Source organism: Cuculus canorus, chromosome 8 (genome assembly GCF_017976375.1).
Source record: "Cuculus canorus isolate bCucCan1 chromosome 8, bCucCan1.pri, whole genome shotgun sequence".
Classification (NCBI taxonomy): domain Eukaryota; kingdom Metazoa; phylum Chordata; class Aves; order Cuculiformes; family Cuculidae; genus Cuculus; species Cuculus canorus.
Window position 1 is genome coordinate 34,271,779 of NC_071408.1, and position 27,929 is coordinate 34,299,707.

General features: G+C 43.0%; 1 protein-coding gene across 3 annotated transcripts; it reads left to right on the forward strand.

The window, feature by feature from the left end:
- The first annotated feature begins 7,676 nt into the window (after positions 1 to 7,676).
- BRDT (bromodomain testis associated) lies at positions 7,677 to 27,192 on the forward strand. Of its 3 annotated transcripts, none has more exons than XM_054072507.1 (21): positions 7,677 to 7,792; positions 8,833 to 9,079; positions 11,202 to 11,339; positions 12,045 to 12,174; positions 13,146 to 13,318; positions 14,420 to 14,791; positions 15,277 to 15,402; positions 15,583 to 15,771; positions 16,194 to 16,381; positions 16,438 to 16,748; positions 16,832 to 16,945; positions 18,328 to 18,459; positions 19,330 to 19,397; positions 19,768 to 19,960; positions 20,685 to 20,797; positions 22,052 to 22,193; positions 23,583 to 23,656; positions 24,363 to 24,437; positions 24,954 to 25,156; positions 25,704 to 25,860; positions 26,126 to 27,192. In XM_054072507.1, exons 2-21 carry the CDS (start codon positions 8,873 to 8,875, stop codon positions 26,192 to 26,194), a joined length of 3,174 nt encoding a protein of 1,057 aa, XP_053928482.1. In that variant the 5' UTR covers positions 7,677 to 7,792; positions 8,833 to 8,872; the 3' UTR covers positions 26,195 to 27,192. The 3 variants fall into 3 exon arrangements, with proteins under 3 accessions (XP_053928482.1, XP_053928483.1, XP_053928484.1); XM_054072508.1 differs by having other exon boundaries at positions 16,456 to 16,748; XM_054072509.1 differs by lacking the exon at positions 24,363 to 24,437.
- The last annotated feature ends 737 nt before the right edge of the window (positions 27,193 to 27,929 follow it).

Consider the following 27,929-nt stretch of genomic DNA (forward strand, 5'->3'; position numbering starts at 1 on the left):
CCAAGCTGTGTTGACTAAAGCCGTGAGGAGGTCGCCTGCCTGGAGAGATGTGTTCTGGAACCCCTCGCCACTTCAGCTTATACGAGCTCAGGTCTCCCGGTGGTACCAGCAAACAAACACCAGCCAAGGGGCAGGACCAAAGATGAGACACAGGCCAAAGCAAGCAAAGAAGTACATGGTAGGATGTGCGTTTTGTCCTCATAGAGTCCTGCATTGCTGGACTTGCTTGCTGGGACAATTCACACATTATCTGACTCCAGAAAGGGAGGCTGAATCAGGGCCCTTTGGATTAAAGAGTCTGTGAGCTTCAGCACTCAGACCCATGTTCACCAGACAAACTGGTCTCCCAAAAGTGCTTTTTTTTTCCCGTTATCGCAGTAAATGCCACGTAGCTAAGCCATTGCTGATACACGGGAGGGAGATCGGACTTCAACCCCGAGGATTATCCACATAGCTGCTAGAAAAGATATCAGAACCAGCTTCTTCAGACTTACAGGGGCCGTGTTTTTTCCAGCAGATATCTGGAGGAGGAGGGAAGAGTTGGAGAGATCCTTAGATCAGGAATGTAACATCCAGTAACGACTTACAGATGTCGGAGTAATGTTCGAGGATCTTCCCATTAGCCCAAAACTATTATTCGTACCATATGCAGAATAGAAGTCCCTTGCATAAGGCTGTAAACAAACTTCTCGACTAAATTTGTGGCTCAGCCAACTCCAGCCCTGAGGGCAGGGAGGAGTGAAGGGGGTAAAAGGGGCCTAATTTTGTAGCATCACACTCAGTTTTTATCATTACTTTAGAGATGGGATGTCTCCACTAATTAGGTTCCAAATTGCCACCACAAAACTATTGGAAATGCCAATAGTAAAGCAAGTAAAACCACACCCAGCACTGTAAGAGAGAGATTTGAATCTAGACGTGCAGCAGTAACGAGTAAAGATTGGAGTTTTCACTTCAACCATATGAACTCCACTGCCAAATAGAGAGTGAAAAGCATCCAAGCTGGGCGGCTCACATATACCTGGAAGAGTTTGTGTTTAAGTGCATCCAGCTTTCACAGTAAGTAGCATCCTATAACGAATCCTATTTCAGCAGTAAATACTAAGAAGCTGAACGCCTTATTTACTATAAATACTTCCAAGGCTTCAATTTCAGAGTCTCATTCATAAAGGCTGTTTCATAGGAATTATTTGCATAAATTAAAATCAACATTTGATCTTCATGCTGTTTCTTAATTATCGGATAAAGCTCTTAACAGTATATCTTTGGTGTAAAGCAAGGGCACGTTGGAGGTGACATATTGCTTTTACACATGAAAATAAACTGTTCACAGTGTGCGTCATCACAGAAGGGATCTGCCACCACATGTCCCTCAGGATCAGCAAGAGGCCATTCAATTGCCTCAGTCAGGTTCTCATTAGGATGCCAGCCAGCATTTTTACCAGCAAAAAGACGTTAGAATATGCCTGGGACCAGCGCTGTGTCTGTCACAGAGATCTGCCAAATGGGGAGCAGGAAAGGAAAGCAAAGGCACACCTGGAGTCTCACAGACCTCTGCATGGAGGTCAGCAGAAGGTGACCTCCCTTCCCTAGTCCTAAGCGACCATGACAAGATGTTCCCAGCCCCATCTGGAGCTGCACAGACCTTCTGGCAGCAAGAATGGAAGGCTACACACAAGTCAGCAGAGCCTGTGAGCCTGAGGTACCTGAGCTACGTTTCAGTTTCCAGAACTGCAGCAGTGGTTTCCACTCCACTATAGCTCCTCAATCTGTCTGTTCTACTGCCTATAAATAAATCAGTTCAGAATTATTACTGCAGAGCTTATAATTACGCAAGGCTCAAATTAGTGAGACGCAATATGAAATGCTAAGTCACTCATTTTTCTAGATCAGTTTCTAATAACTAGAAACAGAGCGGACAAGGCAGAACACAAACACATCTATGAAACAATCAGACATTGCATAAACATGGTACGTATGGATCAATACGTGTGTAATATTTTTCCCTTCACTCTAAGGAGCGCAGTCTCATGGCTCTGTCAGGATTATGCAAACAGAAAGGAAGGCTGCTTGCCGTGCTGCAGAAACAGCTGCTGTCTGTTCTGTGGCCACAAAGACAAATCTCTGTGAAAGCGCAAAACAATTCTATCTCCTTTCCAGCAACTTGCAGATTATGTTGAAACTGCAGTTCAACAAAATAGGTTTTTGAAGGGGCGGTAGGTGATCCATGATTCTGCTACAAACGCATCTGCGCTGCCAGCCCGAGATTTTATCTTGATGAAGACTGATACTTTCTTCCCTGATTAACTTCTTTTCATTCTAGACACAAGTCTAAAATACTTGTTTTCTATTCCTAGATTCCCCTTTCCACTTTCGCAATTTTCCTGAAATAAAGTCAGGTTGATTCATTAAAACAGGTTTAATAAAGGGAGTTTTACCACGTTAAACCTACCCAGGAGTTGTTTCTTCTGTAGCGAATAGCAAGTTCATAATTATTCAGATTTAATTTTTGATCAGTGAAGTCAAGAGCTGTGGTGCCTCAGGAGAGCAGTAAGAAATCTTGGGTTTGATCCAGCTGTTATTAACTGCAATGGCAGCTGAACAGGTTTTCCCTCGGTATCTCCACTGTACTATGGCAAACCCTCCTCTTTCATTTCTGTTCTCTTACCTTTGACAGATAATGTATTTTTTTATAATGAAGTTAAAAAAAAAGGAATTTCCTGCTAAGTATAGGGGTATATTCTCAGTCACTTTTTGAGGTTATTTATTCATTTCAATAATTCCTAATAATTTTTAAGCTGTTTAATTGGATTACTCAGATACTTGAAGAAATGCAGAGCACTTACACCTTCCGCTGACTTAGAGGGGTTTGGATCCATTTTAGGTCTAAACCCTCACGGTAAGACATCCTTTTGCAATACAGCTATGGGTGTATCTGCCACTCGCACAGCACAAGAACTTTTACACAAATAACTGAAAACATAGAATCGTAGGATGGTTTGGGCTGGAAGGGACCTTAAAGCTCATGCAGATGCAGTCCCCTGCCGTGGGCATGCGGGGCACATGCACACGATGTACCTGGACTTTGTAGGCACTGCATTCGCAGGGATAAGCGCACAAAAACCAGTGGGATTCAAGCTCTGCGCACAGCAATTTTTACAAACAGAGAATGCTGAAAGGTCACACTGTTAATAAGTCACATCGTTTCTCCGCATTTAGAATATCCCAGTGCTGGACGGATACTACAGCAGATTTCTGTTTACAGGAATCACCTGGAAAAGGTATAGGAAGAATGAAAATGAAAATCAGTCACCCAGTTTTTGTTACTCAGAGGCAGAAAAGCTGTCTGGAACAATTTGCTCTTAAAGGCTGTTTTAGCTGAAAAGAGGCCCCGAAGTGAAGAACAAACAAACTGTCACAGGAACAGAGAGCAAGTCTCTCAAGATCAGGGTTAAGGGTCATCGGTACAATCGCTCCAAGGCAAAACATTACTGCACCTTGGATTTATCTTGGCATGTAGACAAATAAAAAGGTACATCGGGGATGCACTTCCAGTGCCTTTCTGTAACCCTTGTGCATGCAACGCAGCCAAAACGTGTAACACAGAATGTAGTGTCTTGTGAAAATGAAATGGGAACCCTAAATATGTTGAAACAAAGGTGTGGAAATTGAGAAAACTAGATAATAATAAATAAAAGTTAGATAAATACACTTTGCTGTCGTGGTCTTGCAGAAGTTGCACTGCTCTTGTTCAAGCTAAGGCATTTTTGCCCCCTTGAAACGCAGAAGGCACAGGGTATGGAGGAGGACATGGCTCAGCCAGCGGATGAACACTACCATTACCGTGTGTGTCTGTGCGGGGACACGGGCTTTGGGTGGGCTGAAGCTGTGTTGTACTCATCTGGGAGAGCCAGCAGCAGGGCATCCAGAAGCTAGACCATGGGGCTGGATAAAGAGCTCACTCCCAGCATTAGGAGCAAGAGCACCAAGAGGCAGGACAGCCCCATCCCCTCTCCTGGATGTGGGTTTGGCTGCTGTGTTCGAGGCCAGCTCTGACGCGGTGCGGCCGGGCAGCTCTGGACAGGACTGCTTTGGAAAGAGCGCTGCAAGGGGCTCCTCGGCCCTTGCCCGAGCTATGTGGTCCTGGTTCCCGTGCCTGGCCACGTCCCTGCTGTCCTGAATCCAGCTGCCTGGCTTGGCCCAGGACCCACCTGGTCACCGTGACCTGGGTCGGCAATCTCTGGACTATCGGCCGACCCTGGCTGCTCTCAGGACCGATGTTGACATTTGTGCCCCTTGGGTGACATTCCAGCAATGTGTACTAGCTGCAAAGATCCCTACAGAGCAGAGAAAAGAAACAAGAAGACATCCCATCAGAGCAGTGCAGACCAAGTGCAGCCCCTCCCCACGCCATCAGGGTCACAGCTCGGTGGGGCAGAGACTCCTCTGAACGCTCCGGCAATTCTCTTTCTGGCAGCAAAAACGACCACCGCCTTCCACACCACAGGGGTGCTCTGCCCTGGCTTCATCCAGAACACATCAGTTTGGAACTGGGGGCTGCTCTCAAAATATCCTTCCTTAAAGTTCAATAGCGAACAGAATAACTGGCTTTAGTTTTTCAGTCACATGTTCTTTTGGCCGAACAAGGCATCTGATACCAAGTCAAGACAGAGCTACAGAACCACTGATTTTAATAACCTCGAAGCAAGCAGAATCAACTTTTAACAGTGCTGAGCTGACATCTACTGGTAGAAGTTTGCAACAGGGTAGGGCACTGGACACAGGCAACAGTGTTTTTCTTAAGGGTCTCCAAGTGGTACCTAGTGACTGATCTGCCATTGGAAAGGGTGAGAGCTCATTAAGCACAAATTTGATGTGATTCTGCTGTGAGGGCAGTGGTCTCTCTCAGAAGGACAGGGCACAGAGCTGGGGGATAGAACTGCTCAATCACCACCTCAGTCTTTGCAGTTCAAGCATAAATTCCAGACAATTTTATTAAAGCAAACAGTTGTGTTGAAATTCATTTCAGGCATATCTGCTCTTGGTTAGCTTAGATCATGAAGGGTATGAACACATAATAGCTTGCAACTGTGTTAGAGCAGCTCAAAAAGCTCTGGGGTCTCAGCTGAGACACAGTAATTACTAACAGGCACATCTTAGCCAGCTGCAGTGCAGAGTCAGCCCAGTGTGCATGAAGCTGCTATCGAAGAGGGCTTAAAAATTCAAATTATGCTGAAAGAAACAATTAGTAAATCAGAAAAAGATTGCTTTCCCAGGGACTTGAACTAGAGTAAGAACACTGCTTTAGATTGCCTGGAGTCAGCACTGTCACACCATAACTGCACTTGAAAATTACTGCCACAGATTCTGCCCAAACCACTACAAATGCAGTAATTTAATTTACGTTACACAGTAGAAATTAGACCACTGATCCCTGACTAAACACATGGAGTCTTACGTACTGTTGCTTTAGGTGGACATTAGAGACCGCTCAGAGAAGTTCCCATCTCACTGTCCAGCCCCATCTATAGGAAGAAAGCCTTGCGCTCACCGGCAATTGTCCTGCAGGGCCATCACCCAGTTCAACAAACCTTGAGACCTGGAGAGGATTGCACTCCCATTTCTTGCTTCACTTCATTGCGTGAGATTTCTATTACTTGCTCTGCTTCGCATACAGGAATCATTTCCATGCCAGTAACAATATCCCCTTCTTGTCACCTGCAAAGTATAAACTTTATGTTCCCTGCTCCCAGCTCAGGGGAGCTGCCAGAGGTCAATAACCCAAACTCAGAATAAGCTGGGCTAAATTCCAAGTCTTTGTAGACTTAATGACAACAGATCAAATTTATTAGGAAACAACCTGGTCCTCACTTTCATACTCCACCAGCATTTACTATATAGATTTGGGTTTAATTTAAGTAATGGAACTGGAGGACGAAGGAAGGTGTGAACACTGCAAAGCCCTTACCCAGACACACTATTTACACACTCCTCTTATGCCATAACCCAGTATGACTCGAAATAATTGATAAAACATAAGCATTCCCGTTGTCTTTAATCTTCAAACTTTAAAACCAAACCAAAATTGATCTAAGCAGAATCACTTGTCTTTTTCACCCCTCTGCCTTGTTTTAGGGACCAGCTAGCGAGCAGGTCTGGCACAAATAACCAGCCAGTGTGTCCCAGCCCTCTGCAGCTGGTGCTGTTTTACACTGATCACTTCCAACCAGGAGCACTGGTGGGGATGGGCTTAGTTAGGGCCGCAGGTGTGTGGCAGAGAGAAGAACGAGGGCCTGGGTAGATTATAAAGACCTCTGTGTCCTTTTTCTAAAGCTTTGTTCCTGCTTCACCCCTGTAGGTGGGAAGGAAGTGAGTTGTGGCTTTCCTTAAAACTAAGGTATGAAACTGTGCAGTCTGCTCTGTGGGTGGCAGCTCCGTCTCCAGCTGCCCAGGGCTATTAAGGTTGCTGGTTACAGTAGTAGCTGTAAGTCAGTGGTTCCTCAGTGTCCAATAATTGTGTGGCTTGTCTTTACAACTGATGTTTGCTTGCTGTACCCCAGGAGAGGTCCTGAGAGCAACGAGATGCTGATTTATGAGTATCTGGAAGGAGATGGCTGTGCTTCTGAGAGAAGAGATTGCGGCATCTGGAGTAAGAAGGCTGTGCTCTCTTCTGGGTGGCCTTAATGTATTAGCTGGAGGGTTAATACTGTTTATAAAACAGTTCTGTGATAATTGACTATCAGCTAAACAAAACTTGCTAAAGTGTCCTTGAAGGATGAAATGTTCTCAGATGCAGAGTCTGGCGGGCTGCGCTCCCGTCTGGGGGTTGTTAACGCTTCCCTGAGCAGCTGTGCCTGCCTAGGAGAGCGCTCCGTACCCCAGTTCCGTGCGGGCAGCCAGAGCCCCCAGCTAGGTCACTTTTCAGTGATCTGGGTAATGACAGCACGGCTGAGTAGGTGAAAACAGTGAGTGATGGACTTGGCTGGGGTGTGGGGCTCTTCAGACTGTATTGGAATGTCTCTCAGCTCTTAACACCTACCAGTTAGAGCAGAGGTAGATCATGTGTGTGTCTGGATTTCTCCCTTCTGAGATGCTTTGGGCCCCTCACCACAAGAAGGATGTTGAGGCTCTGGAGCGTGTCCAGAGAAGAGCAGCGAAGCTGGTGAGGGGGCTGGAGAACAAGTCTTATGAGGAGTGACTGAGAGAGCTGGAGTTGGTCTTGTTTTAACTTTTTGTAAGCTCTTGCTGGTGCAAGCAATGCCCTAGAGCAGTAAAATGGTTTATATTGGAAGACACTGGTGACAGGATGATTATTCAGTAATTTAAAACTACCACAGCTTGTTATTTATGACTTCAAACTAAAACTTCATGCCTAAACTATTGTCTTCTTATGTGAAATTAATATTATGAAAAACAAGTCATTTTGATCCCTGCTCTACTGTGGGCCTCAAAGCAATCTGACCTTGAACTAAATTTATCACTGGTGAAGTGTTGCTTTTAGTAGCCAGTGTGCCGGCTTATAGCGCAGAGCTGTTCCTGGGGTTGACAACTCCAGGTTGGTGCCTTTGTCTTTATTTAAAGAAAAGAAGGTTTTTCCCTCACTGGCAGCGGGGCTCAATGAGACAAGCGTGCTGTAACAACCAGACTGAACACACGGAGGAGAAATTGGAGCCGGTCTTCAGTTTCAGGGGCTGTTTGAGAAGAGCTTTTGGATGCTGAAAGGAAGAAGGAAGATAGAAGTGCAAGATGGGTGATGTCTGATGGGATGGTGCAGTTCAAGAGTGGGGCACAGGTACCACTATGTTCTGATAATAGAACTATGGAGCTTATGACCTTATCTGAAATTCATGGAATGCTTAGTTCCATGATAAAAAGCAGCCTATTGGATTTTTTAGTAGAAAGCAGGAGAAATTGAGAATGGAATGAGTGATGCTTTGTTGAATAGCACACAAAAAGCGATGGTTACACTGGAAAACCAGGGAACTGATGTTAGAATGAGGAAATATGGAGCTTTTTTGTCTTAAAGGCGAGAAGAAAGTGAAACTCTTGAGTGAGTGTGACTTGGTGCTGGGCTAGGAAGGTGGGCATGGACTGGAACTTCTCTGACGGTCTTGCCTGTTCTACTGCTGGTGTTATGCACCCAAACACAGTCTCCACGTCCCCAAGTACCTGTGTGTTCTGCTCCAGCACAGGAACAACGCTGCCCAAAGACAAATTACCATGACTGGCCCTTGCAGTATTCTCTAAGTGATCCACAACTATTTGGTGAGGGGAGTGAACCTTCTGCTGTCCTCTGGCATGCAGCAATGCTGATGTGGCAGAAAATTCTGCTGTGATTGTACCCAAACTCAAGAAGCACTGTTTCTAAAATGCTTCATTGGTAGTTGTAGGACTTACGTGTGGTGGATTGGCCGAGATGTGTGAGACAAGTGTAATACCCAGCTACCACTGTGCGCTCCGTGAGGCACAGAGTGCACTGTGAAGCTGCTTCTTAGGCTAAACTGCCTCTATCGGGCTCCTTTTGTGGAGGGGGAGACAGAAAATGTGTTCCTGGACTTTGAGAGATGAACCCTGGTGAGGAAGCTGATTTCTAAAGAAATCTTGGATCTCAACGTGCCTCCTCTTTAAGCCATTACAAATGTTGCTGTTTATAACCAAGAACCGACCTCTAGTGGTTCAGTTATGCGCTGTAAAACAAACCTGTCCTGGTTAAATGGAAGTGTGCTTGTGACTGCAGTATCAATGCTTCACAAACAGCAGTGAACGTGCAAACCATGTTAAACTTGGGTATCTTCACTGAATGCTATTAATTTCTCTTTTTTTTCCCCCCAGGTTCGATATATAATGAAGATCTTTGAACAAGTGGGTATATATGAAATCACTGAAGATGTCTGCTCCAAGCCAACACTGTTCCATTATTATTAACCCTCCTCCACCAGAATATATAAATAATAAAAATAGTGGTTGTCAAACAAACCAACTCCAGTACTTGCAGAGGGTGGTCATGAAAGCCATGTGGAGACACAACTTTTCCTGGCCGTTTCATCACCCTGTAGATGCGGCGGCACTGAACCTTCCTGTAAGAACCGCTTTGGGATTGGAGTATTAATAAGTATCACAGGACCTGTGAATTAATGCTAGCTTGAAAGAGGCTTTTTTGACACAACAGATCACACAAGACTACTTTTGCATATTAACTGCTTTCATTTATCCCAGTCTGCAAGAAAACTGTTTTTTCTCTGGTTCATACTAAGTGCCGCATCTGTGCCTCGTGATGCGAGACCAGAGTAAATCAATGTTTCTAAGGTATAATAAGAATGCTTAGACAGGCCTCTTGGAGTTTCTGGATTTTGGTACTTTGTCTTGTCTTCTTTCCAGCTCCCTGCTGCTTTAGCCAGCTTCCTTAACGCTGCATATAACGAGTATTCCTTTTGCCTTTGAGCTCTTTATTTTTAGTAGGAGGCAGTCAGCCTCTTTCAATGTCAAATACTTTATAATAGAGAAGCAGATCTGATTGATGCTGAAGTAAAAGGGTGAATCTGAACCCAGTTGGATAAATAGAAGCAATTACATTTGTAGTACTGCCTAGTTTCTAATTTTGTCAAGTTGCTCTGAAGTTTCTAGAGGAATTAAACATCCTTGCAATAAAGGGTAAGAACAGAGATGGTGCTCTCGTCACAGCAGATATACAGCATTTTTTTAGGGAACTGAAGATCTGATGCTTAAATTCGTGCTCTGATTGCTTTGTGGGGCTTATTTATGTTACAATTTAATTTCAACAAAGTGAATGAGTATAATGTCTTGTGACAAACTGCCTTAATTCAGGTGTCTTTAGACTCCAGTTTGGATCATCCCAGCCTTTTCAATGAGATGAACACACTGGTTATTTACACAGGGGTATTTCAAATAATGTGGAAGATGCTGCTCTTGGTAGATAAAGTAGAAAGGTGTCAAATAAGACCAGGGTACATTGCCTTAGACTCTTTCCCCTCTCCCCCTCATCCCATTAAGCAATCATGCTTGTGTTCCCAGATTTCCAGAACTAATCCTAAATCGCTGGCTCTGTTTAAAGCGGACAAAGCCTTTATCTGCGGCTGTTTCTCATGACAAACTCACTTGGTCAGTTTGTTCAAAAGCACAGTCAGTGGCTATCTTTGTCTTTTCTTACCATTTTTCCATCTTGGAAGGAGCTGTCATGGAAGGTTAATATTAAAGGTCATTCAATCAGAGCTGTAGCAACATTTGCTGCCTCGGGCCAGCTCTGCCTCTCTGGATTTCTAAGGCAGCTGCTTGACTTCTAAAAGTCTGTGTTAGTTCAACTGCTGCACAGGAACAAGCAAACTTTTGCCTCCACAGCAAGGACGATGAAGATATTTGCCTCCTTTGCTGCTCTCCTCCAGGTGTTAGAGGATGCAAAATGCACAACAATCTGTTGTTATTAGCTGTTAGTTAAAAGGCTTCTTGGGTTTGCTTTGTTAAATTCATCTGTCTGCGCTAGGATGTGTCTAGCTTTTTTATTGCACTAGAGCAGCTTGTTAGGTCAGCTTTAGAAGACTCTGAAATAGCAATAACTGCATGCAGTCACAATGTGTGTGCACTTCATGGGGTTGTTCCTGTTTGGATTTCTTACGTGCAGTAGTGGTGGATCAGCCTCCTGCTCCTAAACATGAGCTTTTAGCCACACTACTAAAATAATCACGACAGTTCATACTCCAGCTGCCTCTTGGCCTTGTTGACACATCTTCACTAGACTGACCAGGAGAGGAGGGCCGATACAGCCCAGGGGGTGAAGTATTGATCAGCAGCACTGGAAACCTGGCTCCTTTTTGTCAGTGACTGAGTATTTGTCAAAGTCTCTTTGGCTGTTCTCCACTGTTCTGGAAACCAGAGTGCTGCTTCAGGTCAGGCTTGGAGACAGCAAATGGGAAGTACGTATACTTTTCTTAAGTACCACCTGTACAGCTCTGGATCCTACTGAGGTAACGGTCCTTTGGGGCTTTGGACAGTGGATGGGATATGGCAGAGCGAGGAGAAAATCCTCAACGCTTACTCCTGTGGCACCTGTGGCTACAGAGGAAAGCATTCCTGTAGAGGAAATTGCTACATAAAGCAGTTCTTTCCTGCAATTTAACTTCCATAACTTAATGTGTAAGAGTTGTCGTGTCTAACGCTAAAGCTGTCTGACTCTTGCAAACCCACAGGATTATTACAGCATTATAAAGAAGCCTATGGACTTGAGCACCATCAAGAAGCGCCTGGAACACAATTACTACACAAAGGCTGTGGAATGCATCGAAGACTTTAAAACTATGTTCTTGAACTGCTACATATATAACAAGGTGTGTGAAATGTAGCCCCTTCCCAGTAACCAATTCATCAAACAATGCAAACCGGTCTAAAACAAGCAAATGGTTCTTGGAGCCTGTACTGAATCAGTCAATGTCTTCATGACTTTTTGACACTTTTCTCTGAGAAGCTGGAAGGCTTTGCTGGGTTTGACTGGGGGCACAAAGCAAAGTCCAGCTGGCTCTTAAAACACCCAAGTGCTGAGGCTGCTCTTCACAAGGATTTTGCTGGCAAAATCTCTGGGGCTTGGTTGCAGAGCTCATGAGCAGCGAGCAGCATGCAGCTGCTATATGGGTTTAGGGCTGGTAACCCTGAGCCACGCTCCACTCCTCCAAGTTTAGCTGCCCTGACTTGAAGTGCGAGCACCTACTTGTGCTCAAATGTTTGTTGGCTGTGTCTTGGTGTCTTTGTTTGAACAGCCTTCTTCAGGAGAGAGGAAAGGATAAGAGAGTTGCGGATCTGCTTCCTCTTCCCCTTGCTGTGGGGAGTATGCAGATACAAAGCAAGGAGGGCTGCAGGGGCAGTGAGAGAGAGCGTTTCAGTAATGAAGCAGCTGGTACCAAAGTGAGTTGGGGGGCAGGGACAACAGGGACTTAACTTCTCTGCTGCTGGTGGCTTGTTCCAATCTGTTCACTGCAGAAGGTAACCCTCTTACTGCAACCTCACCTTTCCTCTCAATGTTACTGACTGTTTTGCAGCCCGGTGATGACATTGTATTCATGGCCCAAGAACTGGAAAAAGTGTTCATGCAGAAAATAGCCCAGATGCCACCAGAAGAAAGGCAGGTGACCATCAACAAAGGGAACAGAAAAGGAAAGAAAACAGAAGGTAAGGCCTGAATTCTGCATTGGACAGAGCAAGCAAAAGCTTGGAAATGGGGAATTCTCTGTAGCTTGTCACAACTCAGCCCTAGACCAGCCAAGGTGCTCACCATTCTCCTAAAACATGAGACAAGGAACATCACTGTTCTAGCAGAGTCAGTGCAGCCATATAGGTACTAGTTAAACTTCCTATTTTCTACTCTTGAAATGTGTTTAAGAGCGGGTAAAAATCAGCATTAACAATTTCATCAGTGTTAGGTCTAGCTTCACAGGAAAACTGGTGCAATGCAATGTTCCTGCCCACAAAAAAAAAAAAAAGGTCGATTTGGCCAAGGCATCTCGAATGTATGGGGAAATAGCATAGTAAGTGCTTGAAGTGGCATTGGGAAGCCTAATTGTAACAGGCCAGGTCATGAGATGCAATTGCTCATCACTGCCTTGAAGTGTCTTTTTAATTGCTCTTATAACCAGTTTCACTTGTACAAAGTGCTCATTTCTACATCTAAGTTCTTAACACTGTCAAAGAACAAATATTTATATTGATAGAAGTGACACTATGTGATGCCCAGAACCACATCTGCATCACAGTGGGTTAATTTGGAGACCTCCAAGGTCGTCTTTCAAACTGGCCTGGAGACACTGCTGTCAGCTGTGTCTTGAAAGAGCTGCAACGCTTCTTCACCCTGATACAGCTGAACTGTTTGCCTTCTGACAGCCATGGAGCAGTGATCTTCACTAGCTCAGTTCTTACTGTGTTACTCAACCAATGCTTTTATTATTTAGCTCTGAAGCTCTTCAGGGTCTTCTGATGACTTCATTTGCTTCCTCTCACTGCTGTCCAGTGTGGTGGTCCTTGGGTTTTTTGCTGTTTGGATGTGGAAAAGTGGTTCTGTTGACAACTGTTCAATTTGATCATGAAAGAAATTAACTGCAATATTTAAAACCTAACTTTAAAACATTCTGTTTTAAAATAACTAGAAACAGAGCAGTCCAGCCTCAGGACATGGAATGAACAGAGCACAGCGCAGAAACAAGCTGAAAGCAGCAAGCAGCCTCCAGCGAGGACTCCAGAGCTCCAGCAGGTCACACCAGCTTCTTTGTCTGCAGCTCAGCTGGCAGCACTAATGCCAACCACTGTCCCTATAACAAAAGTAAGTGTCCTCAACTGACTTACAGGAAGGGGGGATAGAAATTGCTGCTTCAGGCACTAACAGCAAGACTATAGGAGCTACGCTTATTGCAGTGTCTTTTCAAAACTTCTGTTGTTACAGAGGACAGTGAAAGATCTCTATTAAATCTTCCAGGTCTCTGCTAATTAACTGGGCCAGTAGTAATTCTAGAAACTAAGCAGAAATCGGGATGTCTGCTTGGTATGTCTTTTCTTACAAATATGGGTTTAAAATGTTGTTCTCAAAGAAACAAAGTGAGCGCTAAGATGGTCATTCTTGAAGAGTACTGCTGTGCTTCTGCACCACTCTGATGTAGAAACTGTTCTTTCCCTGAGGTGTAGATAATGGTGTTAGTATTAAAATACAGCCTTTTCTATTTAATATCTTCTTGTATTTTCAGTGTAAATCAAACGCTCAATTTCTCCAAAACGGCATGTTTGCTTAAACCCTCTGTAACTGGCATGGAAGGTGTTTGTAGCTCAACAAAGCAAATTCTTGCTAACAGTGATCTGAATCATCCGTGTACATCTGATGCTTTCATCAGATAAACACCTTTGTATTGCCTTTAGTCTGGGTTTCGCTCTCCCACGAGGCACAGGCACGCGTGCCAGGCTCTCCTACCGTGTATATTTACACCTCATTGAAGAGCCTGAAAGCTGATGACAAAGCACATGTTGTATCACTTCTAAACCAAATAACAGCCAGGTTAAATAAAAACAGGGAGAAACCTTGTACATAAAGCCCCCAACCAGGCTTAAAATGAACTGCAGTAACTTTTCCCTTTCCCGCAACAGCCATCCTGTTCTAACAGCTGCTTGGAGGCCTCTTTAATGGCTGAAAGCTGACCACAACCTGACCTGCAGGACACTCTGTTCTTCCCTGTACCTCTAAGACTAAGCTCGATGTGCTGATCCTTGTGATGCCTTGGAGGCTTTCAGTCTAAGCTTGTGGAAGTGCCACAGTCTGTGTTTGCTACCTGTAACAGTTCTGGCGCTTAGATTTGTATGTGTAGTGTGAAGGCTGGCTCATCCTCTTGCTGTTCTGGTCAGTTGTATTTTAGACTGTAAGACTTTCTTTTCCCAGGCAAAGAAAGGTGTGAAAAGGAAGGCTGACACCACAACTCCTACTGCTTCAGTAATCACAGCGAGCAGTGAATCTTCTGCAACGCATAATGAAAGAAAAGCTGTTAAAGCACGCAGAGGTGAAAATGAATGCGCGATACCAACGAAGCTTCTAAAGAGATGCTCACTGGATTCTCGGCAGTCGCCTGAAACTCTTACAAAGGTTCACTTGTCAGAACAACTAAAGCATTGTAATGAAATACTGAAAGAAATGTTTTCAAAGAAACATGCGGCATATGCCTGGCCATTCTTAAAACCAGCGGACACTGCATCCTTCCCCCTTGGTGAGAACAGAGGGATCATCAAATGTCCTACAGACCTGGGGTCCATCAAAGTAAGTCTGTTTTGGAGGGAAGTGGACTATTGCTGTGCTTGCTTGAGTCACGTGCAATGACTGGATTTCAGTAGTGTTGGCACAATATAAAGGTTACTTCCCAATTCCTAACCCGTTATTTGACTCACAGTTATGGAAAAGGCTTTGTATGAGCGCCACGCTTAGAATCAAAACCAAGTGCTGAGTATGTGACCAAATACAGTCACCTGCACATTGCTGTCTTGACATTGCTCAAACCAGAACTACAGAGTCCTTACAGCAATGCCAGTTAGCAAATCAGTTTAAAGGAGGAAATTTCATAGCCTGGTAAAGAGGCAATGTTGAAGCAGATCTTACCATAATGGTGCTCACAGTACTTACTGTCCTGATACAAGCTGAACCTGAAAGTGGTTGTCAAAATTCTTGTCCTATGCTTTTTCTGCCAGTTCACGGTGATATTTTCTACTTTCAAGCCCTAAATGTGTGTTAATTTTCTTTTCCTCTAGAAGAAAATGGATAATTTTGAATACAGAGATATACAAGAATTTGCTACAGATGTCAGATCAATGTTCATAAGCTGCTACAAACATTGTCCAGACCATGAAGTAGTCGCTATGGCGAGAAAACTTCAGGTGAGTTATTTAAGTCAGACTTTGAAAAAGAGGAGGGCTCTAAGATTCTCTCATGGTCATCTCATGTCCTGATGTAGCATCTGCTCTTGTTATCAATTGCTGTGTTGCTATGTCATTTTAGAAAACAAGCAGCTGAAAAACGTGCTGACCTCTTTGCTGTTCCCAAACCTAAATCTCTAGGATGTTTTTGAGACGCGCTTTGCCAAAATCCCCGAGGAACCTGTTGCAAGCGTTCCTCTGCCACAGCTTAAAAGAGAAATGCCAGAAGTTTATTCCTGTGAGAGCAGTAACAATAACTCCTCAGAAGAAAAATCATCTGAAGACTCTGAAGAGGAGACAACAGTTCACCTTGCAAAGCTTCACGTGCAAGTAAGTATTAGTAATCAATGTGCGTGATTGTTACGATCTCTGATAATGCTACTTGCCACTGTCTGTTCTAAGGCTTTAGCACCAAGCATCAGTGTTTAAAGGATTCTGTAGGCATTTGCTTTTCTTAACACAGAACTTCATTCCTGTTGGAAACACCTCCAAACATGAAGCAAGTAGAGCCACAACAAAAACAAACTAGTTTCAGTGAATCATTGCTCTAGAACTTTCCTACCATCTTCTATGCATGTAGTCCATAACTAATCTATAATATAGCAAGATGCATGGAGAATAAACCCGTTTGGAAAGCAAACACGCTATTAATATCTGTTAAGCTGCCACAAGCCTCCTGTGATATTTAGGGTCAGTCTATTGTTCATCCTACGTGGCCTAAGATTATCAGCTTTCTGTTCTGCTTTTGGCAGCTCGAAGCTGTTCACCATCAGCTGCGGGCTTTGACCAGAGCCTGCTTGCCCAACCTGAAGAAGAAAAAGGGGAAGGCTAAGAGGGATAAAAGTAAGAACAAGGGAAAATACAAACTAAAAAGCCTGATTCAAAAGAAGAAAAAACTGAAACACAAAAAGAAATCTAAGAAAAAGCTGTCTTTAAACATGTAAGTGTGGGGGACTTGGGTGGGTGTGAAATTATTTTAAACTGCTGTCACTGCAGTGCGTGTTTCTCTTGCAGTCAATCAAAGAAAAGCATGCAGCAGGTCTTGTTGGCACTTAAGTTGGAAGATGAAGGTGGTGCCAAGCCTATGAATTATGATGAAAAAAGACAGTTGAGTTTGGACATAAATAAACTCCCTGGAGATAAGCTTGGGAAAGTAGTCCGTATAATACAATCAAAAGAGCCCTCACTGAGGAACTCCAACCCTGATGAGATAGAAATAGACTTTGAAACGTTAAAGGCTTCAACACTCAGAGAACTAGAGAGATACGTGGCAGCCTGTCTGAGGAAGAGACCAAGGAAGCAGAAGGGTATGTAGCATAGATGATGCTTACAAAACCAACCATGTTTGTTTTCTACTTTGCTGCAATGGTAAATTCTCTTTCACATGCAGCTAAAAAAACAACCAGGACAAAAGAGCAACTTAACTCTGAGAAGAAACAAGAGCTAGAGAAGAGACTGCTGGATGTCAATGGCCAACTAAACACGAAGAAGGAGGACCTAAAGTGTAATGTGACTCATATTTATTCGTTTGCAACAGAAATAGGTTAAAGTGGGACTCCTGCCTTGGGCTTTATCTACTGTTATGCACCTGGTGACTTTCTGCTTGGAACAACTGAGGTGTAAAGCTTCCCATTTGCCAGTCTTGAGTCTTCATAAGTTGAATGAGCTGGAGCCATAGCAGCACATCTGGTCAGTTATCTGGCCTGTCTGAAACACCTTCTGTATTCTTGCCCCTAATCCTTCATATTGGGTAAAGATAACTTCAGAGCTTAAGGGATCCTGAACACCTTCCTTATGCTGATAGAGGAAGATGGGGAGGAGAGTCACACAAACTGTACCAGTTTGCAATTTGCTTTCTGTGGCTTAGATTCAAGAATACCAAACTCCAGTCCTACTTCTCAGATTGCAGCCTCGCTGATGCCGTTGTGCTAGCAAAACCTCAGTGTGGTGACACGTGTCCTTTGTTCCCTTAGTCTTAAGGAAGTGCCCTAGCAGAAACAAGTCTGCTTTTCAGGCAATAATGTGTATCAATATCGAACCCTGAAATTCAGTACGTAGCTGAGCGTATCTCTGCTCATCGGCACAGATCAATGCAGCTGCAAACAATAGAAGCAGTCCTGCAAGGTGCAGGCTTGCATCCAGCATGAGCTGAAGCAACAGCCTTCCTGTCTGCTGCACCTAATGGCTTGAAAACATCCTGGAAAGAAATGCTTAAAGTAGCAGCTGAATTTCCAGTAGCAGCATTAATTTCCAATTATGTTGTGGGTAGAGGGGAGGCAGGCCAGAGAGTCTTTACAACTGGCTCGTTTACAAGGAAGAGTTCAAGCAGGCACTTAGCAAAGGCTTGTGTCCAGACAAACAGGTAGCCATGTAGTTTCTCATTTTCAAAGCTTTAATCAGAGCAATCCATTTTGCAAAAGCTTTTTGACTGCAACATCACTATAAACTGAGTTAAATCAGCCCTGCAGATGCAAAATAGTCAGATGGTGGGGAGGTGGCAGAAGATGACAGTTCTGGAGTGCATATGGTGTAGGGAAGAGGAGAGCTGGCTATAGATAAAGGCCTCAGCATGCAAGTCTGGCAGCAGCAACAAGCACAGAAACAGGCTCTTAATGGGCAAAAATGGCTTGAGTTGTGCCTTAAGACAGCACAATTTTAATCTAGTTTAGGGTTGTAAGTAGTATGATTGCAGCTCCTCCTTGGCTATTTTGTTCCACTAGCTTGCTGCTGGTAAATCTCCCTCTATAAAGGTCTCAAATCCACTGCTGAATGGACAGCGGGCAAGGAAACGGCAGAAGATTAATTCCCTAGTAGAACAGACCTACCAAGGGTGATCCTAGTCTGGCCACTGCAGGTGGTTCTAATGCTTTTCTTTTCTTCATGCAGATGAAAACAGTGCAGAGTCCAGTGTTGGACCAAGCAGACTGAGCGAGAGCAGCACCAGCAGCAGCTCCTCAGACTCAGGCAGCAGCACGAGCAGCGGTTCTAGTTCCTCAGACAGCAGTGACTCTGACTCGGGTCAGAATGCTTCCTTTTCTGTTTGCGCAGGCAAAACATCTGCCTTCTGAGTTAGTGCCTACTGGTCCTTATGCTCACTAAGGACTGCAGTTAACTTTGTTTTTGCTCCATGTTGAAGGCTCAATTCCAGGGCTGCTAAATGAGTCTCTTAACGCTGAGCTTGGGGGGGGGACCAAACATCATTTGAATATCTGCTCAATTTATTTGTGAAAACCTGTGTTTCTAATCTGGATACCTGCCTGAGAGGCTATAGCTTAGTCTTGTTCTGATTACTTTTTTTTTTTTAAAAGTGTCATTTACTTTATTTTCATCTCCTGGTCTGCAGCATGAAGGGTGCCTGACCTTGTGGGCAAGGCTGAGCCCTCAAGCTGACGGACAGAAGTGCCAACAGCACTGGCTGCAGAGTCAGAGCCTCTGCTGGTGCTTAGGCTGCCTCAAGCTTGTTCAAGGGATCTCATACTGCTGCAGCATCAGGATACAAGAACTATTATCTCTACACAGATATTTTTAGTTTTCTAGTAAAAGATCTCCTAAGCTGCAGGTCTACGTGTAGATATTTGTGTGAGGTACCTGTGTGAAGCAAGATGAATGCTCACCCTCATACTTTGCAGTATGGGGAAGCAAACAGTGGTCACTGATGACAGCACAGACCTTGATCCTACAGGAATCTTTGTGATCTCTCTTGTATCTGGCAGAAGCTCTCTAAACACATCAAGCTGAAGTTAAAGTATTTGAAATACGAACGTTCCTTTCCTTGTGAGGTTTGGCTCTCTACCTACAACTGCAACTTGCGTCTGGTATGTGTGGATAATGAAATGTACGTGATTTTTTCCCACCTCCCTCTTTCTGCCCACCTTGCTGTATTTGCAGCTACAGAAACCTGCTCAAAACACACTGGAGCCAAGCAGAGCTGTCCAACCTCTATTGAAAAATATAAGGTAAACTGACGGAAATAGAGCTAATATTTTTGTCCTAAGCAAAGTTATTAGTTAAGTACAATGGAACTGGATATAACACAACTTTATCAGGAGGTAATGAATATGGCTTTAATGCTGCAAGTTCTGTAAGTCTGACTTAAGTGGAGGTGTAAAATCTGCTGTTCCTGTGGGGTTTCTGCATGTCAGACCAATGCAGTGCATTTCACCTCATGGGATTTTGTCATCTGAACTCCTAGAAAATGCTAGATTAGTACTGTGATACAAAGGCTACTGGATCCTATAAACAGTGGAAATGGGATGGTGGTGGGGAAAGGGAGACAAACAGCTTTAAATTAAGGCTTGGCTGTGCTAACTACTACACTCTTTCCAGAGAACACCGCTGTGTTTACCCAGGACACCCTGCAATGCTGCTCTGCAAGCACTGCCCTCATCTCTTCCCAGTAGTTTGCAAAACTGTGGATCATCTGAGCTGCAGCCACCGCTCCCCAATGCACTGCAGAGGCTTCAGCCTATACAGAGTAGATCACTTAAACCATCTGAACACAATTCCCAGTCTCTTCCAGGTAACATCCTTATGGCAAGAAGCATGGCTGTACTTGGCTGCTGAGGAAAAGAGGGACAGCAGGACTAATGTTTGTGTTGCCCAATAAGCTTATCTCGGGGTTTTGGAAGTTATTGAGTGAGTAATAGAACACGTTCTCGCAGGGTATATAATATAGAGTGATGTGAATAAAGTGTGGCAGCACTGAGGACTGGAGAGGATTTGGATTCCTGGGGCACTTGTGGTGAGGCAGAATAGCATTAAAACAGGTGTTCATGCCTCACCCCAACGGCATGGAAAGTTATATATTAATAAATCTAGCATTACAAGAAGTTCTCAACACCTTAGGGCAGGAACTGGATGCTTAAACCTATCGCTACTGGTCCAGTTCATGTCTTAAACTCAGATTAGCTGAATTTACTGAGCTCTGAACCAACTGGTGCTGTCTGCACACATCAGATGTTAAGTTGCTTAGAAACTTGATCTAAGGGGCCATTCTTCTCCCTCCATCACTTCAAAAGGTTTAACAACTTCAGACACTAGAGTCTATTTTACAAAAGACGACTTGGTAACTGATTAACTGAGAAATCAATTAAAAACTAACTAAAAATAACAGTCTTGAATCGTGTAGCTGGGATCCATATCTTCATACTGAGTTAATCCACAGATCTAAACAGTGACCTCATTCTGAAGTGTAAGCCTGTACTTTGCATGGGAGGGGAAATCATACACTGCTTCTTTCTCAGGTATGGTCTCAGCTGGATCTGCTCTGCATGATGCTCCAGACCAGCAAGCTCCTCTGAGTGCTCCAAGGATACATCAGTCTTCCATCACTGGAGGCACAAAAGCTATTCCAGAGGTGAATTCATGCTTCTTTCCAAGTCACTTCTTTAAAGCATGCTCTTATTCCTTTAAATAGGATATAAGGTAATATTCCAAGCTTGAGTTTGATGCAGTGAAGCCACTTAAGGTTTACAACAAATGTTCTCCAAAACTACACTAACAAAGTGATTCTTATCCCTTAATAGGGCATTAATTCATTGCCTGCTGGCTGTAATACAAAAGGAAAGAGTTTGATCAATAGATCAAGTTTATCATGTACTACAAAGCTTATTTTATATGTGTAGTGCTATGGCTTAAAACAGAAGTAGCCCCTGTGCACGGACAACTTGGGACACAGCCTGTAAACCTACAGTCTCAGAATAGATGGGCAGTGTATGGTATAGGTTTCTGTCTTCTAACAAGATCAGTCTCAAATCTCTTGGCAACCCTCTGAAGACTCTAGAAGCTATTTTGGAGAAGCATGTTGCTTTTTCTTCCTGTTCCTAAAGCCATGGAAACTGGGGCTTTCAGCATCACACAGTGTTGTGAACTATTTAGTCACTTGAGTAATTTCTGTCTCAGTATGTTCTTGGAGAACATCATGGTCAGAAGGGCCTCTGTGGTAGAAAAGAAGTTACTGGTGTTACTGCAGCAGCACGGTCTCCACCTTAAGATGTTTAACTCTATTTCTCAACCTGGTTTCAAACAGGGCTGCTTTAGCCAGGCTTTAATAGCTTTTATTTCCAAAATGGATAGAAACTGCCTCTTCAGTCCTGCAAGGAAGGAAGAAAAGCAACTTGCCCTTTGCATTCATTGTTCAAAGGCAGCAAGGTTTGTGCGCTGTGAGCCTGGTCTGTGCAGTGACTTTCCCAGTTCACGGGGGTTACTGCAGTCTTGCACAGAGGAAAATGCCATCGAACTGAAGTAATGCAGCTGCCTTTCACCCTGACCCGTAAGGTAGAGTGGAGCAACCATTGTTACAACAGTAAAAGCTAACTTCTGTTATGTTGTGTTGTGTTAAGAATTAAAGACCTAGCATCAGTTTCTCATGTTTTACCCAGTCCATCGCTCAGCGCTTCTGAGCAGTTCCTGTTCTAAATCCAAAGTGTAAATGTAATCACTTGCTTTCACTTCCATAATATGGATGGAATCTAACTCTTCCCTGTTTTATACAGAAGCCAGCGCTGCACCAATGTACTGTTCTAAGGCTATGAATCTGTAACCTTGCTGCTGTGTAGGAAGCCACATTTGGAGCTTCAGGACATATTTTGAAGTCTAACTTCTTTTCTAGGTATCCACCACAACTTTCCAGGGTAACAGTGCTGACTGGACTAAACCAGCTGAGAAAACCATACATCCAGACAAACCAAACAAAGTCCAGCACAAGGCCAGTGACAGAGCTGCTGACTCAGTATCCATAAGTCAGGAACAAAGTATGTATTGTCATAATAAAAACTGATATCAGGGGTGCAAAGTCAAAAACATGTGAACCTGGCTTAAAGAAATAAAATGCTGAACACTCGTACAGTAATCAGTTTGCAGAATAATGGCAAGGGTGCAGTCTCTCCTTGCTCTTGCTTTTTCTTTCTGTTTTGCTGCTTTTTTTTTTCTTTTGAAAGACAAGTTAAATGGATGCTTGAGTCTTGTTCTGTGTTAAAATATATACTGATGCCCCAGTTTGTCAAACCTCACTGGAATTTAAGCTGTCTTCTGCTGGAGCTTCAGGGCCCATTGTGTATATCCTGAGTTACCATCTCTGGCTCTTGGTGACAGTAAAGTGGTGTCAAACAGGTTTTCACTACGGAACAAACTCTCCATTATTACAAGAACACAGGTTCCCTGAAAGCTACATTCCATGTAGAGATGCCTCAGACTTTGTATGCATTTCAAACCCAAGAATTTGAAGCTGGATAATGACCATCTATGCTGCAAGCCTAAAGTTCCTGGATACTGTTCTGGTTCCTCTCCAGCCTAGCTGTACAGACCTGGGCAGGGGAGGGACCCAGCTTCAGAAAATGTGAAGAAATGAAAGCAGCATATATTGGTATTCTAGATTCAAACATCTGAAGACTTTAGCCTTCACATAAAAAAAAAAAAACACACAACAGGTTGTCTTAAATTTCTTATTAAGCATTAATTTTAAATACTGAACATCATGGGGTATCATTGCTGAATGATGTAAAGTAACTGTTGTATCTGGTTCTAAAGAAGTGGTGGTGTCAGAGCACACCTAAATCTTCATCCCAGAAGCCCTTTAGAAAGGGGATATAATGAATCCTACTATACCACTTCACTGGTGTGAGTGTTGGGGATTTTTCCCCTCACATGTAACAAAAAGGTAACAGCACGTGGTATTCATAAACCCTGCAGGCTACGGGGAGTGCTGACCAAGTCACTTTGTTAAAAAAAAAAATGAAAAAAAAATTTAATAGGCTGGAGAGCTTTAAGCAAACTGAGTTTGCCTGATGATGTGGTTCTCTTAAAGAACACTGGAATCCAAGTGTAAGAGGGCTGGATGGGAGGTGAGCAGCTGGCATGGTGCTGTGCTGAGATTTTCTGACCAGCCTTTTGGGTGCTCTGCTGATCTCTCCTAGAATTAACCAGGAGTTAATGCCTCATCTCTAGTCAAGCTTAAACAAACAGGAGAGAAGCGGTCCAGTTCAACTGGAGCTTGGGAAATGTTTGGGAGTGTTTCTGTCATTCTGATCCAGATAATCATAATAAAAAATGGCAGTGTAAATTCTTAAGTCAACTTTTAGAATGACTGATTTTTTATCATTTAAATCAACATAAGTGAAAAATCTCTTTTATTTTTCCATCAGGTTATTGCATGCCTACTGATAAACCTAAGGGTGCAAACGTGCTAGAGCCAGCATCCAAAGTTCTCCCAAGAAAGGTAAGCGTTGCTCAAGTTGTCTTTGAGAAAGGTTTGAATATACTTACCAGAGTTGGTAATTCATCATCCTGGGACATTTTCTGAAAATCTGGTCATTTACAATTCAAATATTTAACATCTGATAGGTTTTGAGCATTGTTATAACCTGTACAGACTTATTTCTAGTGCTAAAATCAGGCAAACAAAACAAATCTATGGGCTTTAATAATTTCAGAAGGTAAATGATATCAGATTAAGTTAAAAATAGCATATTACTATCGTCATTTGAAATATAGTTCATCTTACCTAGTTTTAATGTTTAAACTCTTTGTGCCTCTTGATCTAGTTCTAATAGTCAAGCTATTGGCATGCTTTCCCTTGCTGATCCAGTACCAAAGCTCAGACTAGTGCGGAATAGCCTCAGGTACCACTGAAAACCCTGCTCTGAAACAGGACGGTGCTTTTGATGAAGTTATTTCAATTGGGAAATAATCTAAAGGGGTTTTATGAAATTCCAGTAAAATATTTCCTAGCATATAATACGTTCTTTTATAAAGAGGAACAGAGGAATTTTCTTACTTGTTATTTAAATTCTACTGTGGTAATCATCTATTTAAAAACAGCAAATCAAAACTGCTAGTCTTGATAGTTGATCGTATCAGCCCCGGGACCTAAAACATTTGTGTGCGTTCTCTTGGATTAAAACATTCCTGGGTTTTTTCTTTAGGCTCTCGGCTTTCAGAAAGCTATTAACTACCGTGCTGACTTCCATTCCAAAAACATGCACTTCCTTCATAAACATGTGAGTGCCTACTAGAAGCAGCAGTTCTCAAGAATACTGGGTTTATGCTGGTTCAGGCCCTGAAGAAAATACCAGCTGGGGAGAAACATGGGTATTGAAACCAAACAAACTCTATGAGCCTAATACAAAGCTATTGTTGTGTAAGGATGGCATATGGGAACAAGATGGATGTTCTCCATATTAAAATACCGTCAATGGACTTTATACAAGTTCAGAAAGCTTATGGAGAGATGTAGGTAGGGGGTGGGGTAAGAACAGCCACAAACACTAACAATGTTTCACACATTGCTACAGAATCTCAAAGCTGATGACAATTCTTGATTTTGCCATCAACAGCTTTAATTGCTGGATTTGTACTAATTGCTGTCAAAGTAAGGATATTGTGTTGCAGATATTCCCAAATAGGTGCAGTCAAACCAGCATTTTGTTAATGTAAGAACTAAGCAGGTAATGGATGATAAGTAGTTGTAAAGTACTTCTTCCTCCTCCATGTTTTCCTTTTTCTAATAATTTCAGGACACAAGATTTAAGAATATAGATTCCTGGGTCAGCTTGTGTAAAACAATGATGCTTCCAGCTCCGATAAAAACATCTGCTGAGAGCTTCCAACACTTCAGGAGAGCAGCGCTAAAGAAGAGGAGTGGGCAAATGCAGGAGTTGAAAAGGTCTCTGGTATCAGCTGAGAGGAAACTGCAAACCCTTCCTCGCAAAAAAGAAAGGTTTGTAACCACCACATAGGTTTCAATATTATTCTATTTTTTGCTGGCATGGCACTGGTTATCTCAGTTCTTCAGGAACAAGTGTCTGGATTAGGTAATTGCAGTGTCAGACACAGGGGAGCTGTACTGCTCTAAGCACAACTGCATGTCCAAAATGCACAAAGCAGCTTTTTCCCTGCAAATTGATACCATTTCAGCAGTCAAAGAAACTTTTCAGGTACTCCTCTTTGTTTGTTTGTTTGGGGTTTTGAGGGATGTTTCTTCTGTCCCTAGCAGCACTCAATACCCCTGGTCATGACCAGAATTCCCACTTGGTCTTAGTATCTTCCTTTCTTGTATCTGTAGCCAGGAAAAATCGCTATCCAATCAGTGTCCTAAGACAAAGTAGGATAATCCAGCCTTCAGGCCCCTGGCACTAACACAGCCAGCAGAGTTCAGCGTGCATCACTTCAGAGAGCAGAATTCTCTTCAGGTCAAAGGCTTGTTACAGAAAGAGAAAAATGGAAACAGCTTTTATCCCATACCAATCTCTTCTGCTTTCTTTAAGGGGCCGTGCAGGCCCAGGACTGGATGCCTCTGCAGCGGCAGAAGAGCCCCAAGAAAAGCAGAAGAACAAAGAGCTTCCTGAAGCTCAACAGCATCGGCTTATTCAAGACCGTAACTGGGCTAGGAAAATGGAACAAGAGCGCAGGAGGAGAGAAGCAGTAAGTTGCTGACTCTTGCCAGCTGATTTTGTTTCAACATTAGTAGAGAACAAAACCTGTTAGCTCAGATCCTTATTTTAGAGGGCCTGAAGGACTGAAACAAGAGGCCCATGCTATCTGAACAGGGAGTCCACGAAGTGAAATGGGAAACAGGTCTTCAAGGGGCGGAATGTGAAAAACTCTCTGCTTGGTCTTAGTTAATACTTTGCAGAGTACTAATGAATGTCGGGCTGCTCTGAAAATGCACTGACTTGCTTTCTTGCAGATGGCTCGTATGATTGACATGAATCTGCAGAGTGATATTATGGCATCTTTCGAAGAATACCTTGAGTGAAAGCTGTAGTTAACGTAGGACTGAGCTCCAACACCAACATGCGAGAAGGTACTAGTTACAAGCTTAAATGCTAAAGGCCACTTTAAAGAGCACTTTAGCGTCTCTGAAATGCTCGTCCTTAAAAGGCTGCTCATAGACACTTGGAGCATTATAAGAGCTGTGTACTGTTTGTTTACGATGTATGTAACCTCGCCTGCTCCACCGTGGAAGCCAGATGTTCTTTTGATCAGTTTTCTATGTTGTATGTATATATGAGAAAATATCAGCTGCTTGATTTTTTTTCTCATTTTTTAAATCACTTTTTTTCAGAAGCACTTGAGAATCTATTATACTGAGAACAGCAAATTCTTGTGTTTGACTGTATTAAGTCATAGCACCCTAAATACACACCTCTAGAAACTACTCTAAATCAAGGTCTTGTCAATTCTGATTGCATTAAAAGAATCCCTTGATTATGGCACACTCGCATGGGCTCTGGGCTGTGATAAAATTCCTCAATAATTGTGATAATTTCTACAGAATGTGTAACATTATTTGTAATTATGAAAAAAAAAAAGTTTCCTGAAACTCTAATTTCAGCACTAAATCCTGTATACTTGCGTGTCTTTTAAAGCCCAGGCATGCTGATTTTCTGTTTAATGTATTTTACGTTAACATAAAATTTAGCTAAGTGTGGAAGCCTGTTTGCCAGATGGCTCTGGTCTGGTTCTTCACAGAAAAGAATTACCTAAACCACACCACTGCTGGAATCTCCAGTTTGAAAGGCTTTCTGATTACAGCAGGATTTTGTTAATGTTGTGATACTTGTCTGAAATAGAAATCAGAGTGTAAAACCCCTATGTTCTTGTTGATTACATTGAGCTATCTCTAACCGAGCACGGGACTAATAAAACATTGTTTTATAGAATTAATACCAAAACACACTGTGTTACAGAAGTGTGGGGTAGAAGGGGCCCCATGAGATAATCTAGCTCAGTGGTCTCCAAACATTTTTCATTATGCACCCCATCAATAACTATTTAGGTCCATACCCCTCAAACTTATATATTTATTCATGTATGAATGATACACGTGTTCTACTGTACTTATATACTATGTACATGATAAAGCATACACAAATATTTTAAATAGCATTTATTTATTTTTTCTTAGTTACATTTATTTTGTTTTGTCATTTAAAAAAAATCATTTTGTATTAAATATTTTCTTCTCGCACTCTACTTGGGAGACCACTGATCTAGTTGAACCTCAATGCTCCTCCCTACAGAGACCCTGCTGTTATCCGGCCGTACTTGCTGACTGAGTTAATGCAGGCTCGAAATCTCCTGTTTTATGAAACAGGAGGTGATGTGGGAAGGGGAGTAATTTATTCTCTGCATTTCATCCACTCTGCATACGTGCACTGCTAACAGTATGAACTGGTACTGCTGCCCCTTCAAAAACTAATTCCAGCTTCTATGGCTCTATGCTGTCAGGATGACTTAAAGTCATTAGCTATTGCTAATCTGATAAAACCTTTATTTGCAACCTCTGAGCCAGCTCAGGAGCATGATCAGTTCCTACCTACAGAAAGAAGGCTGTGTCCAGCTGGAAAGGGAGATGGCCTCCAAACATAAGCGAGTAGAAGCCTATAATGATTGTTTGCCCAAAGCTCTCGCCACACTTGAGCAAGCAGGAAAGCCACTTGTGCAGATACAGCCTGCAAACAAAACACTGCTCAAACAGACTCACTAGT

Excerpts from the sequence above, each read along its gene's own strand:
- BRDT (XM_054072507.1), top strand. The coding sequence starts at position 8,873 with ATGAAATCACTGAAGATGTCTGCTCCAAGCCAACACTGTTCCATTATT. Across the intron at positions 9,080-11,201 it reads CGGCGGCACTGAACCTTCCT|GATTATTACAGCATTATAAA; the intron begins GTAAGAACCGCT and ends GCAAACCCACAG. Across the intron at positions 16,749-16,831 it reads GAGACCAAGGAAGCAGAAGG|CTAAAAAAACAACCAGGACA; the intron begins GTATGTAGCATA and ends TTTCACATGCAG.